Here is a 16494-nt window from a genome sequence, read left to right as displayed (position 1 = left end):
TCCTACATCATTCTGGTCTCTTCCTCCCCTGAGATAAATGTCTGGGCTATCCGAGCCGCTGCTTCCAAGGTCAAGTCTTTGGTCTCAATCAGTTTCCTGAAAACCCCAGCGTGCCCGATGCCCGCCATAAAAAAGTCTCGCAGCATCTCCATTCTGCTTGCATCTGGGAACTTACATAGGCTCACCAGTCGCCGGAGATCGGTCACGAAGTCTAGAACGCTTTGCCCTTTTCGCTGCCGGTGTGTGTAAAACCGGTGTCTCGCCATGTGCATGCTGCTCGCCGGTTTAAGGTGTTCCATGATCAACTTACTGAGCTCTTCGAATGTCTTGTCTGCCGGTTTCTCTGGTGCTAGAAGGTCCTTCATCAGGGAGCACGTTCTGGATCCACAAACCGTCAGGAGATGAGTCCTGCGTTTGTTGGCCGAATCCTGTCCCAACCATTCCTTAGTGACAAACTTTGATGTAGTCTCTCAATAAAGTCGTCCCAATCATCACCAACACAGTACCTCTCATCTGTGCTGCTAGTGGCCATGCTCACGTGATTTAAATCCCAGTTTCTCGTTGATAATGATATGTCCTTACTATACAGTATAAATGCACACGAGGCCCATACTTGAGAGAAGGTCACTCTGTGACCAGTTACCTTTATTGCCAAGACCTCAAGTGATGAAGGTGGGTGGAGCTTCCGCTTTTATACCTGAAAGTCCAGGTTAGGAGTGTCTCCCACAAGTTCACCCCCTTGTGTTCAATGTTGACAAGGTGTACAACTTAGGTCAGCTTATACATGGGTTACAATGATAGTTGACTACATGACATATAGCGTTAAATTTAAATGGAAGCTTGTTGGGGACAGAACTTAAATGTTAGCTCTCACCTTCACATAGTCCATCTCCGATTCTTCCCTTCGCTTCCGTGACTTCTCTATCTCCATTCCTGTCAACCAATATCTACTATAAGGCGACCGACTCCCACAGCTATCTTGGACTACACTTCCTCCCACCCTGCTTCCTGTAAGGATTCTATTCCATTCTCCCAGTTTCCCCATCTCCATTGTATCTGTTCGAACGATGTCACCTTCCATACCAGTGCTTCTGATTTGTCTTCCTTTTTCCTCAACCGAGGATTTCCCTCCACTGTGGTTGATGGTGCCCTCGATCATGTCCATCCCATTTCCTGCTCCTGCTCTCCCTCCTTCCCCTCCCTCCCATGATCGGGTTCCCCTTGTAGTCACTTTCCACCTCACCAGCCTTCACATTCAACGAATCATCCTCCGCCATTTCTGCTACCTCCAGCAAGATGCCATCACCAAACACATAAGAACATAAGAAATAGAACAGGAGTAGGCCATATGGCCCCTCGAGCCTGCTCCACCATTCAATAAGATCATGACTGATCAGGGACTCAGCTCCACTTCCCTGCGCGCTCCCCATAACCCATTATCCCTTTATCATTAAGAAACTGTCTATTTCTGTCTTAAATGTATTCAATGTCCCAGCTTCCACAGCTCTCTGAGGCTGCAAATTCCACAGATTTACAACCCTCAGAGGAAATTTCTCCCCATCTCTGTTTTAAATGGGCGGCCCCTTATTCCAAGATCATGCCCTCTAGTTTTAGTCACCTCCATCAGTGAAAACATCCTCTCTGCATCCACCTTGTCAAGCCCCCTCATAATCTTATATGTTTCGTTAAGATCACCTCCCATTCTTCTGAATTCCAATGAGTAGAGGCCCAACCTACTCAACCTTTCCTCATAAGTCAACCCCCTCATCCCCGGAATCAACCTAGTGAACCTTCTCTGAACTGCCTCCAAAGCAAGAATATCTTTTCGTAAATATGGAAACCAAAACTGCACTCAGTTTCCAGATGTGACCTCACCAAAACCTTGTATAGCTGTATCAAGACTTCCCTGCTTTTATACTCCATCCCCTTTGCAAAAAGGCCAAGATACCATTGGCCTTCCTGATCACTTACTGTATCTGCATACTAGCCTATTGTGTTTCATGCACAAGTACCCCCAGGTCCCGCTGTATTGCGGCACTTTGCAATCTTTCTCCATTTCAATAATAACTTGCTCTTTGATTTTTTTCAGCCAAAGTGCATGACCTCACACTTTCCACCATTATACCTCATCTGCCAAATTTTTGCCCACTCACTTAGCCTGTCTATGTCCTTTTGCATATTTTTTGTATTCTCCTCACACATTGCTTTTCCTCCCATCTTTGTATCATCAGAAAACTTGGCTATGTTACACTCAGTCCCCTCTTCCAAGTCATTAATATATAGATTGTAAATAGTTGGGGTCCCAGCACTGATCCCTGTGGCACCCCCCTAGTTACTAGTTGCCAACCAGAGAATGAACCATTTATCCCGACTCTCTGTTCTTGGTTAGTTAGCCAATCCTCTATCCATGCTAATATATTACCCCCAACCCCGTGAACTTTTATCTTGTGCAGTAACCTTTTATGTGGCACCTTGTCAAATGCCTTCTGGAAGTCCAAATACACCACATCCACTGGTTCACCTAGTTCCACCCCGTTCCCCCTCACCACCCCTTTCAGCATTCCAAAGAGATCATTCCCTCTGCGACAATATAATGCACTCTTCAATCACCCTAACACGCCCTTCCCTTCCCACAGCACCTTCCCATGCAAACGCAGGGGATGCAACACCTGCCTCTTTTCCCACCTCCTTTCCCACCGTAAAGGGCTCCAAACACTCCTTCCAGGTGAAACCGATTTACTTGTACTTCTTTCAATTTAGTATACTGTATTCACTGGCAATGATGTGGTCTCCTCTACATTGGGGAGACCAAACGCAGATTGGGTGATTGTTTTGTGGTACATCTCCATTCAGTCCATAAGTGTGACCGACCTTCCAGTTGTCTGTAATTTTAATTCTCTGCCCCACTCCCACTCTGACCTCTCTGTTCTTGGTCTTATATCATCATCATCATAGGCGGTCCCTCGAACGAGGATGACTTGCTTCCACATGAGTTCACAGATGTTTCAATGAAGGACTCCAATTGAAGGGGTAGAAGATGCCTGTGAGTGGATTTTTTTTTAAACATGCGGTGACCGTTGCACACCAGCCACCACACAGGCTTGACAGAGCTAGGTATTGGTCCAGTGGCAAGGATTAACCAGGACGACTGGAGACCTGCTCTGCTGCACAGACCTAGTGCACACACATATCGCAGCGTGGGCAGGCCCGTGCTGCCCCTGGGCCCTCGGCTCTTCTTGGCCCCGTTGGCCTTATAGACTGTTCTAATGAAGCTCGAGGAAGAGCACCTCACAGCCTTCCAGACTCGACACTGAGTTCAACAATTTCAGATCATAACCAATGCTCCCATTTTTTCAGACAATGACTATTGGTAATAATTCTGCTTATGCCATTTATACCTCCTCCAATTGAATCTTTTGTTTCTTTACTTGTCCCATTATCTTTTTGACTTGCACCATCATCTCTTTTGTCATTTAATCTCTCCTGCCTTCCATCCTATCACAGAATTCCCTTTATATCATTCCTTCCCTCCCCCCTTGTGCCCTGTACTTGCTTGAAACCTGTTGCATCTCTAATTTTTTTCCAGTTCTGATGAAACCTCGTTGAAATTTTATTTCTCAACTCCACAGATGCTGAGTATATCCAGCATTTTCTGTTTTTGTTTCAAATTTCCAGCGTCCATAGTACTTTGCTTTTGTTAAATATTAGCACTGCTCTTAATGTAAGGAATATAATTCCTTTAATTCACTTTTTCACAAAAAATAAATATACAATCTGCATTTCGGATATATGACAATATTATTTTATATGTATTATTATATGTGTCATACTGAAAAGTTGTATTTGAGAAAGCAGAACACATGTCTAAGTAAACTGGGGTTGCAAATTATTCAAATTACTGATGCTTCCTCCATCATACCTCAGTGACACTGCTGAGTCCTGTGCCTGCTTCCAGTGCCCGCACCAGTAGGTGGTAGGGGTGGTGTTCACTTTCATAATCAATGCTGTGTATCAGGCTCAGCTCCCCATTGTCCTGATTTATACTGAACAGACTGCTGGGATTGATCAGCAAGGAGTACGACACAGGCCTCCTCTGGAATGAAATGGCTTCTATAGCTGTCATTCTGTTGAAAAGGAAACAAAAAAACAATGATAGCAAAGATCTCATATGTGCCTAGCAGACTTCCTTTATACACCATCAAATATAAACCCCAAACTGTCCATTTAATTAATGAGCAGCATGTAAAATCTAGAATATTGTTTTCTTATTAATCAGAAAATCTGTTTTTTACTTTCTCATTTTACTATCAGAAATTATAGTTATGGGAAATCCATGTGGATTTTTAATATTCCCAGTATTACTTATTCTGAAAAATGCTACCATAAGTTTCAGTATATCAAGAAACATTCCTGATTTTGAGGTTTTTAACCTCTAAAATGTATTCCTTAGTTGAAAGAGAACAGATAGATCTCACCATTTTAGTGTAGTTCTCAGGTTGTACTAGTTTGGAACTAGATCTACATTATATAGAGTAGAGACCAGTCTATATAGTGTTCAGACTGTACTAGTCTCTAACTAGCTCTACATTATATAGAGCCACGGTCAAAGTGGTCAGTGTTCTGTTTGTACTAGTATGTGACTAACTCTACATGACAGAGCAGAAACCAGTGTATATAGTGCTTGAGCTGTATCAATCTGTAACTAGCTCTGCAAAGACAGAATAAAGCAGAGACCTGTATGTATAAAGTTCAGGTTGTAATGCAAGTTGAACTTCCCTTATCCGGCACCCTCTGGATTTGGCCTGTGCCGAATGAGGGATTTTGCCGGATGAGGAGAAATCATCGGCCCAAGGAGGGGGGAGGTGAAAGGAGATCGCCAAAGGTCGGCGGTGGGGGGGAGGAGGTCCCAGCAGGCCCCAAGAAGTGTTGGCGGGCCCCGAGAAGTGTAGACGGGTTGGCGAGCCCTGATAAGTTTCGGCAGTCCCCAAGTAGTGTTGGTGGGCCCCGAGAAGTGTCTACGCACGCACCACCCGGCAGCCAAGAATGAGCCAGACGAGGGGTGGTGCCGGATAAGGGAATCCCGGATAAGAGAGATTCAACCTGTAGTCTATAATTAGCCACCCAGAAGTAAAGGAAAAGGTCAGGCTCTGAGATTTCAGTGTACAGTGTCGAGGATTGTAGCTCTAGTGCAATATGTATAGCTAAAGCAGTTACACCAGCAGAAAGTTCTAATATCGTGCAAAAATATACTGATAATTCATGAAGTGCAGCACTGTACTTAAGAGTCTAATAACATAAATGGAAACTGGGCGAGTCAGCTCCGAGTTTCCATTAGGTGCCTTCATTTACAATTGTATAAAGCAAGTAACAGCGAATGAAGAATAGGTGCACTCTCAGGACTTCAGGGATTAAATAAACTGAAGAAAAGTTCAATCAGCTAAACTATGCTCAAAGGAATAGAGAAACATTTTTAATTATTTTTAAATAATGTCCTCATACTTCACAAAGGTGATTAAAAAAAAATAAGGGCAATAGTTTTATGAAAAGATGTTTGCAAATCTTTACATTTCCCTACCACTATCTGTGAACAGCCTTGGGATATTCTTTACATTAAATGTACTATATAAATGCAAGTTACTGTTATTCTGAACCTTCATCCTTCCCAAACAAAGCAAAGGAGTTTATTCCAGACATTCTTTCATGAAGACACTACCTAATTAAAATGTTTTACTTTTTCTTCCACACTATCATTAGTACAAGCAGCCCTGATGGTCGTTTTGTATTCCAATTGTATGTTTATACCTTGAAGACCACTGGCATAAGTGACATGTGTGATATGACCACAATTTGCTTTTGTTTCAAATTTTATTCCCTCCCCTACCCAATACAAGTGGTCCATCTTTGTGTAAGTGAGTATCAGAAAGCTAATAGACTGTGGGAACAATAGAATTGACATCCTAGTCTTACCCACATCCATACAGGCAAAATCCTGGGCAAAATCGTGGGAGCAGGAATCTTTGCCAAACAGGAATTAAACCTAGGATCTCATGGATTGCACGACTAAGTACAACACTAGGCAGTGCCTTTATCCACTGGGCCTCTGAGGTAGTTCGATTTAAATTCTAAAATTAATTCTGATCAGGTATTTCTGCAGAATTCACTTCTGTTGAATTCTTAGAGCAAGCTCCCTTGGAATGACTCTATCTGTGTTTTTTCTGTTTCCACTACCTCCTTGTTCACTGAATGCTCTTTGCAGGTTTCAAGCTGCAGGACAGATGCACAGCACTTTTATCAGCTAACAGCAGCACAATGTTTAAAATATTGAACATTACAAGGTATACACAACTATCCAGCTTGCATTATTTACAGAATTCTTTGAGTAACTATGATTACTTAAAAATCCTGCTCTTTTTTGGGGTTTCCTCTGCAAAGAGATTGGCTGTTATCTTGATTCTATAGTTGCACCAGAAATAAAATGCGGTATCTTTGTCATGTTCATTGGCCATTGAACCATTGGGGGAGATTTAAGCTCACGGGCCTCGAAATTCCACAGAAAGAGGCCTCTAGTTTCTCCTCACATCTAGTTTCTCCTCACATCTCATGCCGAGTATCATCTTAATGAATCTCTTCAATATCCTTGCTATCACCTGGACACCCTTCCTAAAGTAGGGCCACCAAAACTAGACACAGCTAGGTAAATATTGGTATGCATTGTAGCTATTTTGCAGGCGCAAGTTGGGCACAACATTGACAAATTCACCAGTAACATGGCCCTACATGTGCATCCGGGCCACTGCTACATTCATCGCATCCATTCTTAGGCATCCCAGGCAGCTGCCTAAAGCATATGTAATTTAGGGGTCTAATGCAGGTTGAAGGACCCTCTGTAAAATTAGTTTACAATGAGCGGAGCAGGTGCCGGACCTGTCCCGCTCAGAATTCTTCAGTGGCCCCTGCGGCCGCCAACAAAAATTATTTTTAAACATTTAAATGTTTTTAAAAAAACCTTTCTGTGGATCCAGCTGGAGCAGAGTGCTCCCCCGACTCCACTGTCAACGTGATCACTCCAACCCCCCCACCCCCCCTAGATTTCCCACTCCAAACCTCTCACAGGACTTACCTTTACGCTGCTGCTGGCGAGACAAATGGCCCAACATTTGGCATTTGCAAAGCCAGGCTTTCTGTGAAGGTACAACAGGTGCCAGCAGCTCGAGCATAAGATGTTAATGAGATACATGGTCCAATTTCGGGCTGGTCTCAGGCCACTCGGTCTGAGCCCAGATTATTTTCTACCCCAGTATTCTAAGTATAAACTAAGTAATGATTTGTATAGGTTTAGCATAACATTTTGCTTTTGTATTCAATTCTTCTATTTATAAAACCTAACATCCCATATGCTTTTTTAAAAAATCAGATTTATCAACTGGTCCTTCCACTTTTAAACATATGTCTATATGAACCCCTAAGTCTTTCTGCTTCTCTACTGCTTTTAAAGTTTTGCCATACAGTACAGATTCTCATTCTTCCTCCCAAAATATAATAACAACTTGTATTTATATAGCGCCTTTAATGTAGTGAAACATCCCAAGGTGCTTTATAGGAGTATTATGACACTGAGCCACATAAGAAGAAATTAGGGCACGTGACCAAAAGCTTGGTCAAAGACGTAGATTTGAAAGAGCGTCTTGAAGGAGGAAAAAGAGGCGGAGAGGTTTAGGCAGGGAATTCCAGAGCTTAGGGCCTAGGCAACAGAAGGCACGGCCACCAATGGTTCAGCGATGCTTAAGAGGGCAGAATTAGAGGAGCGCAGACATCTCGGGGGTGGGGGGGGGGTGGGGGGTGGGAATGCAATTGTGGGGCTGGAGGAGATTACAGAGATAGGGAGGGTCAATGCCTTGGAGGGATTTGAAAACAAGGATGAGAATTTTTAAATCGAGGTGTTGCTTAACCGAGAGCCAATGTGGGTCAGTGAGTACAGGGGTGATCAGTGAGCAGGACTTGGTGCGAGTTAGGACACGGGCAGCCGAGTTTTGGATCACCTCTAGTTTACGTAGAGTAGAATGTGGGAGGCCAGCCAGGAGAGTGTTTGAATAGCCAAGTCTGGAGCTAATAAAGGCATGGATGAGGGCTTCAGCAGGGATGAGCTGAGGCAAGGGCGGAGACGGGCAATGTTATGGAGGTGGAAATAGGCGGTCTTAGTTATGTTATGGATATGTGGTCGAAAGCTAATTTCAGGGTCAAATACAACACCAAGGTTGCGAACAGTCTGGTTAAGCCTCAGATAGAAATTGGGGAGAAGGATGGAGTCAGTGGCTAAGGAATGGAGTTTGTGGTGGGGACCGCAAATAGTGGCTTCTGTCTTCCCAATATTCAATTGGAGAACATTTCTGCTCATCCAGAACTGGATGTCGGACAAGCAATCTGACAATTTAGAGACCGAGGAGGGGTCACGAGAAATGGTAGTGAGGTAGAATTGGGTGTCATCAGCGTACGTGTAAACTGACGCTGTGTTTTCGGATGATGTCGCCAAGGAGCAACATGTAGATGAGAAATAGGAGGGGGCAAAAGATAGATTCTTGGGGGACACCAGAGGTAACGTTGCGGGGGCGGGAAGAGAAGCCATTGCAGGCATCATCTCACATAACTTAGTATTGAATTTCATCTGACATCTACGCAATCTACTAACCTGACTATAGCCTCCCAAAGTCTCATACAATCCTTTTCACAGTTAACCATTGTTATATCTTGGATAAAGAGTCAGACTAGAAACTGCAAGCTCAAAGTAAGTGTGACCGTAGTCCTTTATTACAGATCTCAGAGATCCTCTCCAGCCTGTGAGACCTCCTTATATACAGGTACTCCCCAGGGATTGTGAGATCCCTTAGGACCCCAGGGGATAAGCCCTCTGGTAGTTAGACATGGTAATTACAGGTTTACATACGTAACAACCATACTCCCTAATTTTGTGTCTGCTGGAAATTTTGACATTGTGCCCCTTACAACCAAATCCAGACCAAATATATAGATATTAAGATATATATGCTAAATTAATTGATCTCTAGAAAGCTTAGGGAGGGGAGGGTTGCAAAACTGGTGTCAATGTCCTCAGGTTAAAAAGTGGAAAATTCAGTGAGGGTTTCCACTCTTCATTGCCATCCATTGGAAAATGCGCCTGTGAGGATTTCAAGTGATCGATTGATTTGGATTAAGAGCCTGCCCACACTCACTATCTTGCCCCATGCATTAAGAGCAGGGATAGCGTTCGGGCTGTGCAAGCCATGCAATTGCATAGGGCACTGTGCCTCGAGTCTCCAATGATACCTGATGAAGGGCTAGAGTTTCCCTAACTTGTTCTTCAGGCGCCCTCACCCGAGGTGTGACGTTTTTGTCTGCCTCCAAGTGCGCCGAAAAAAAACGTCAGTATTCTGGCTGCTTCCCAGCCTCTCTTCGGTCATGGCTCAGCGTGGCCCAATGGATTGTGGGCGGAGCCAGGTCCTGGCGCTGAAAACAGAGCCGGGACCTCTGCAAATATGCGCTAGAGTCTGTGCGCATGTGCAGTAGCTCCTGGCAGGCCGAATCTGTGAGTATGTGCTGCAGGCTGTGTGGGAGGGGCCCGAAGCATGCCGTCCCTAGCCTTGGGCGAATGGGCTCCCTCATCGGCGGCCTGCTGCGTTCCCTAAGGTAGGACTTCTAATTTGTATTTGTTATTTATTAATTGATTTTGGTGCTTTAGGTGCAGGGTTCCTTCTATTTTATTTGTTAATGAATTGCTTATTACTTTTTGTACTTTGTTTGGTGCTTGGTGATGCTTTAAATGTAGTTACTTGCGCCAATTCCTTAACTTTAGGTAAGGTTTTTCTGTGCGGACAGAAGTGGTAACATACGCTGGCCTAAGTTAGTTTGGAGCAACTATTTGCTGGCCAAACACTTAAAACAGGGGTAAGTGGCTGGGAATGCCCCTTTTTGAAAAAAAAAACGGTACAAAAAAAAAACCTAACTAACTCACTTACACTGGCGCAAATTAAATGGCCAGAATTGCAACTAAAAAGATAGTCCAGGAAAATCAAATTGCTCCAAAAAAAAAAGGAGCAACTCCTGGGGAAATTTGCACCCATATGTAAGTAGTACTTAGTATCATTGTCCAATGAACATAGGGGAGCCTAAACCAAACCTCTTGCAGAGGGCCTCTGAAAAGCAAACAGCACCCTGATTTAGACAAACACCGGAGTGAGGTACTGGAAGCCGTCACTCCTCCCCATAGGTCCATGCCATAGCGTGAATTTGTAAATTGGGGAAAAGGGGAGAAGACTGGGGAGGAAATCACAAACAAATAATTTGACAAAATATTAACTTATCTGTTCTCTCCGCTGTTGATTCCTGACCTGAGATATGTTTCCAACATTTGTGTTTTTGTTTCATTGTTCAAAAATCGACATTTTCTTGTTTTTCACTCATGAAAATATTTCCTGCATCAGCCCTACTTGCAGGCAATACTAGTGTGTCAACAAGATCTTGGGGGAGGATAATTTTTCACTAGCTTTTTAATTAATAAGTGAGGTAGATATATATGACAATGAAAAAATCTTGATAAAAATTATCCCACCTCATTGGATCGAATTACTCTGCAACATGCTATAAAATTTTAGTAGGAGGTAAGCAAAGTGGTAAATAAAACTCCTCTATACCCTGATTCATATCTTAGTGATTGAAATGCACCTCCTTCAAGTGTGTGTTGAAATCAAGTGATCTAAAGCCCAATATAAAACAGAGTCACTACTTTGCCTCAGTGATTTTTCTGATATGGACCTGTTTAGCCCTGGGAAAGCGGCAGATAACTAAAAGCTATTGGGATGCTCTGTTTTTTTTCCCCCGTATAAGCTGCCATGAGGAAATTATTGGCTACACTACATTCATTTCTGATAAACATTACAACTTTGTCACACCACAATCTTAACATAAGAACATAAGAAATAGGAACAGGAGTAGGCCATGCGGCCCCTCGCCTGCTCTGCCATTCAATAAGATCATGGCTGATCTGATCATGGACTAAGCTCCACTTCCCCGCCCGCTCCCCATAACCTCTTATCCCCTTATCATTTACGAAACTGTCTATTTCTGTCTTAAATTTATTCAGCTTCCACAGCTCTCTGAGGCAACGAATTCTACAGATTTACAACCCTCTGAGAGAAGAAATTTCTCCTCATCTTGTTTTAAATGAGCGGCCCCTTATTCTAAGATCATGCCCTCTAGTTCTAATCACCCCCATCAGTGGAAACATCCTCTCTGCATCCATCTTGTCAAGCCCCCTCATAATCTTATACATTTCGATAAGATCACCTCTCAATCTTCTGAATTCCAATGAGTAGAGGCCTAACCTATTCAGCCTTTCCTCATAAGTCAACCCCCTCATCCCCGGAATCAACCTAGTGAACCTTCTCTGAACTGCCTCCAAAGCAAGTATATCCTTTCGTAAATATGAAAACCAAAACTGCATGCAGTATTCCAGGTGTGGCCTCACCAATACTGTAGCAAGACTGCCCTGCTTTGATAATCAATCCCCTTTGCAATAAAGGCCAAGATACCATTGGCCTTCCTGATCACTTGCTGTATCTGCATACTATCCTTTTGTGTATCATGCACAAGTACCCCCCAGGTCCCGCTGTACTGCGGCATTTTGCAATCTTTCTCCATTTAAATAATAACTTGTTCTTTGATTTTGTCCGATTGAAAATGGTATTTTGTGGATCTAGGAATATTTGAGAGAGGACACTCTTGATAGAGTAACATTTTGTTGTCTCGCATTGGCACCAACATTTTAATTTCGATTTAAAAACGGTTTAAAATATTGAATTAATAAAAGAGTTGCTTGGAATTGGAATTTCATTCTTTTTACCAATATTCATTGCTATGCTCTTCTGGAATATTATTCCTGCAGATACAAAATGACGATAAATATGTATTGAAGCTGTCTAGAAAATTTAGAGGAATGGCAGCTATTTAAATTGCCAATGTTTGAGCCAGTTGCCTAATAATGATGGGCTCTGGCAGTCGATACTTACGGTTGTCCTGCTGGGGTATTTTCAGAAACAAACACACTGTAGGATACATTGGTAAACTGTGGGGGTCTGGAGCCGACCAGAATGAAAATAGATGCATGAGGGCCTTTGTTGCCCCGCCTATCGACAGCCAGTACAGTTAACACATATTCATTGTGTCTGAGCAGAGTTGAGCCAGTGGTCCTGATGATGCCTGAACTCTTATCAACTTCAAATCTCTCTTCTCCGCCTGTAGGTATCAGAGTCATGACATGTTAGGCACATGAAGAGAAAGCAATGTAAATCTGAGCCTTTAGCTATTGAATTATTCTAATAACATTTTCAATGGGTAAAATCACTACATGTCTTTAGATTAAAAGGATGGGATCGGCTTCAAAATAATTTAAAGACATTGCCAAAGGCTGATTTGGGATATTAGTGCAATAAATATCACTGGTTAAAGAAACATCAACATTTTCAAACAATACTATTTCTACAGGAGTGAGTGACATCACAGAAATGAAGATTATTTTATTCTTAAATTAAAAGTCTCATACTAGTGTTTTAAGTAGATTAGATTGTGACAGGAGATGACAAATATACCCATTCATGAAGTTGTCCAAAATCCACTCGTGAGTTATCCAGTTAGCCTCATTTGTGGAGATATTTATCATATCACATGGCTGCCTAGCCAAAATATACCCAGAATGTGTAGAGCAGCCTGGAATGGCCACAGCTATTTCCATCATAAAGATGTCCCAATGGCGTAATCTTCAGCACACTACAGCACTTCAGACTAAGTTGCCTTTTATATTCATTCAAGCCAACTTGATGCTTATTGCTCAATGACAATTTTATTGCAATAAGATGCTCAAATATATGAAGACATTTTCTAAGATCACCCAATATCTTCATCGGTTCCCATTCCCAACCGCTATTCAATGGCCCTTGGAAATGTTGTGTGTGAATATGGGGTGACAGGATCGTGCTCAGTTCTCAAGACCTGCTTTAATTGCCTGCTGATATTGATGTATAGGCTCTCAGATGGAGAGTGATCACTTGAGCAAAGTACTAGCAGACTTCAGAAGAGGAAGGGAAAATCAAGTTAAAAAAGAAGATCATAGAAGAGAAAACAAAAAATACCTATAAAAAACACTCTTACTTTTGAAACACATGGCATATATAAGATTTTTCTGATTTTCTTTCTTACCCTCTGTTAGAAAGTATTCCATTTCATCAGTGGAGTGATCTGAATCATCCCACGCAGAAAGCTGGAAAACAGATGTACCCGTGGGAGCATCTGAAGATACAACTGTTAGGTAGGGGAACAGCTGCATAGTCCACTCTGGGAAGCTTTCCCTCAATACGTTGATTGTCAAATGGCACAGGTACCAGTCTTCACCTGCAAAAAGTCAATAGTCACCACATTGTTCCTCACATTCTTCTCCAAGTGGGTCGTGATGACTTATCTAACATGCACTGCATTTTCAATTATAACTGAACACTGTTAATTGTGACACCCTGTGGAAATAGAACTGTGCAAATTGTAAAATGATCCCCATTAAGCTCAGCACGATAAAAGTTTTCAGTGCTATAGAATTGAACACGGCCCCACATTTGCATCAATGTCAGCATCAAGACTTTCACAATTATATATTTCAGAACAGTTTGGATGCAGCACCACAGCCCCAGTAATGTTTCTCAGGCTCAAGCTTAGAAAAATACCCACCCAACTACACTTCTCACACTAGTCATCATGAACTCTCCGAGTGAGATTGCCAATTTAATGCTGTATTATGGCAGATTTCTAGGGTGGACTTACAACTGGTTGAGACTACTTAAACTAGTTCTACTAAGAATCCTTTCAGTTGCGGGAAGGGGAGATTTTCAACCCATCAGTTAGGACTAGATTCTAATTCAGATTCTAGGAGGAAAGCATATTAAGTAGCTGCATCATCCACTGCCCTTGCTTACTACATCTCTTGAAGAACGGAGCTTTTCATGCACAGAATACCAATTGCATAAGAATTAAAGAGCCTACATTTATATAATCTCTTGGCATATCTTCAGAACATCCAAAGTACTTTAAGCCAATTGATTACATTTTAAACATGGCAGCCAAGTTATGCCCTTCATATCCGATGAATGAATGACCAGATAATTTGTTTTGATTAGCGTTGGACCGAGTAGGCAGACAGAGCGTTAAATTAACATTTCATTTCAAAGATACAACATTCCCCCAGTATCGACCTAGAATATGTGCTATAAAGTTCTTCTTGGCGTTTTAATCTATAACCTTATGTCGAACAATAGCATTGACAAACACCCATTTCTCCAATAAACCAAATGGTTTGTTGTCTTGGAAGTCCACACCCTGCTGCCCCAATTGACAAAACTTACCCTTTCATGTTGGCTTTTTATGATTTGCCTTGGCACAATTTTAGTGCACATAAGAAAATACGAGAAGCCATAGATGAGAAAGGACCATTTTCCCCATCAAAGCTCATCCTTCCAGTACCCTGACTCTTGCTATCACAGTATCCCACTGCAGTTTGAGCAACTCCAACGTTTCTGCCTCTATAACCCTGCCTGGCAGATTTAATTCAAATATTTATCCCTCTTTGAATGAAAAGAATATGATATTTTAAATATATTTTTCCACTCATTTCCATCTATGTCCTCTGGTTTTACTTTGCTGGCTTAATTAAAAGTAATAATCTGAATGTACTTTATCTATGCTGTTTAATATTTTACATATTTCAATGAAGGTCTTTCTTAATTGCATTTCTTTCTGACAGTAAAGCCAAAGCCTCTCTAATCTTTCCTCGTCCCTTTCCACATGGGATCAGTGTGGTTTTTCTTCACGGTCCCAGTTGACTCTGTAAAAATGCGAATTTGGTTCAGTGATAGCATGCTTGCCTCAGTCAGACAATTATAAGTTCAAATCCCACTCCAGGACTCGAGCACATAATCTAAACTGACACTTTAGTGCAGTACTGAGAGAGTGCTGCATCGTCAGATTTGCAATCTTTTGATAAAACATTTAGGATGGCCCCATTTGCCTGATCAGGTTGATATAACAAATCCTATGGCACTGCTTGACTCACCGAGCAATGTCATGGGTGATCTGCTAGTATATATAAAAAGTCTACTCCAAAATAGAAGCATATTTCCAACCTCACTCGAAAATAAATCTCATACCTGATGTATAGTATACTCACTTTCAAAATTGCCAGTATGTTTCATACCTTCCCACCCAGCCGAATGAATATTATTGATGAGACACATTAGGACAGGAAAATGAGAACTGAAGAGTTTCATTGCTAAATAATCTAGAGTGACATTACTACAGGGTGCTCCCTGAAGTAGTACGCCTCCACGCTGCTCCCGAGGCAGCTCGCTGTTCCTTTTATGGCCCCAACCTGCCGCTGGTGTTCTCACGCAGGTCGGGGCCTCCATGCTGCTCGCTGCTCCTTTTATGGCCTCAACCTGCCGCTGGTGTTCTCACGCAGGTCGGGGCCGTCATGCTGCTCCCGAGGCCACTCACCGAAAAGGGACGTCATCAATGTCCAGGTCGGTGATTGGAGCGTGGGCAGATACAGCAGGAGCAACGAGGTCATGGCAAAGGAGCGGCGAGAGACTGTGGAGGGATGTGATCGGGGCCCAGGGGCAGCACGGGCCAGTGCGATATGAGTGCACACTAGATCTGTGCAGCAGAGCAGGTTTCCAGTCATCTTGGATAACCTTTGCCACTGGACCAAGACCTAGCTCTGTCAAGCCTGTGTGGTGGCTGGTGTGCAATGGTCACCACACGTTAAGAAAAATCCACGCACAGGCATCTTCCATCCTTCAGGATGTAGTTCAGGACCTGGAATATTAGGTTCTTCATTGAAACACCTGTGAACTCATCCTTTTTTGGCATGGAAGCAAGTCATCCTTGTTTCGAGGGACTGCCTATGATGATGATCACTACAGGGTGGCTACTAGGGGTGCAGTGGGTTAGCATAGCATGTTTTCACCTCTGAAACTTGATTTCAAATCCAGCAAAGTCTAGTTTGATAAAAGTCATTTATCTGTTGGCTGTAAGCATCTTATGTAAAATGAGTGGGTAGCCTCAAGTCAGCATAGGACCACAACTCAAAATTTCCTCAAATTCAGTACTACATTGGCAACCTCATTAGAGAGGCAAACAAGGTTGCTGGTGTGAGAGGTGGAAATCTCACATACTAGTGCAGGGTGCCCTTCTGATACTGGTGTTAAGGCAAATTGCAGGAGAAGAGTAGACAAAGTTTTACTCTCCATCTGCGGCGTCAGCACACTCAACCTGGGTGGGGACAGCAAGAGGAGCGGAACAGGCGCAGGAGCATAAAGAGAGGACCAGTTAGCCTAACATCTGTCGTTGGGAAATTGCTGGAGTCCATTATTAAGGAAGGAGAAGCGGGACATTTGGGAAAGCATA

The 16494-nt window shown here is 42.8% G+C and overlaps 1 protein-coding gene across 1 annotated transcript in view; it reads right to left on the bottom strand.

Moving 5' to 3' along the window:
• Positions 1 to 16494, bottom strand: part of LOC139268496 (neural-cadherin) — a 306309-nt gene that overhangs the window by 140463 nt on the left and 149352 nt on the right. Inside the window, exons 2-4 of the mRNA XM_070886774.1 lie at positions 13246 to 13437; positions 12060 to 12285; positions 3920 to 4124 (exon numbers count right to left, since the gene is read on the bottom strand). Coding sequence (XP_070742875.1) covers positions 3920 to 4124; positions 12060 to 12285; positions 13246 to 13437 — 623 coding nt within the window. The remainder of the gene's footprint in view (positions 1 to 3919; positions 4125 to 12059; positions 12286 to 13245; positions 13438 to 16494) is intronic.

Source organism: Pristiophorus japonicus, chromosome 1, assembly GCF_044704955.1.
Source record: "Pristiophorus japonicus isolate sPriJap1 chromosome 1, sPriJap1.hap1, whole genome shotgun sequence".
In the NCBI taxonomy this organism is placed as follows: Eukaryota; Metazoa; Chordata; class Chondrichthyes; family Pristiophoridae; genus Pristiophorus; species Pristiophorus japonicus.
This window is presented reverse-complemented; position numbering and strand designations above follow the sequence as displayed.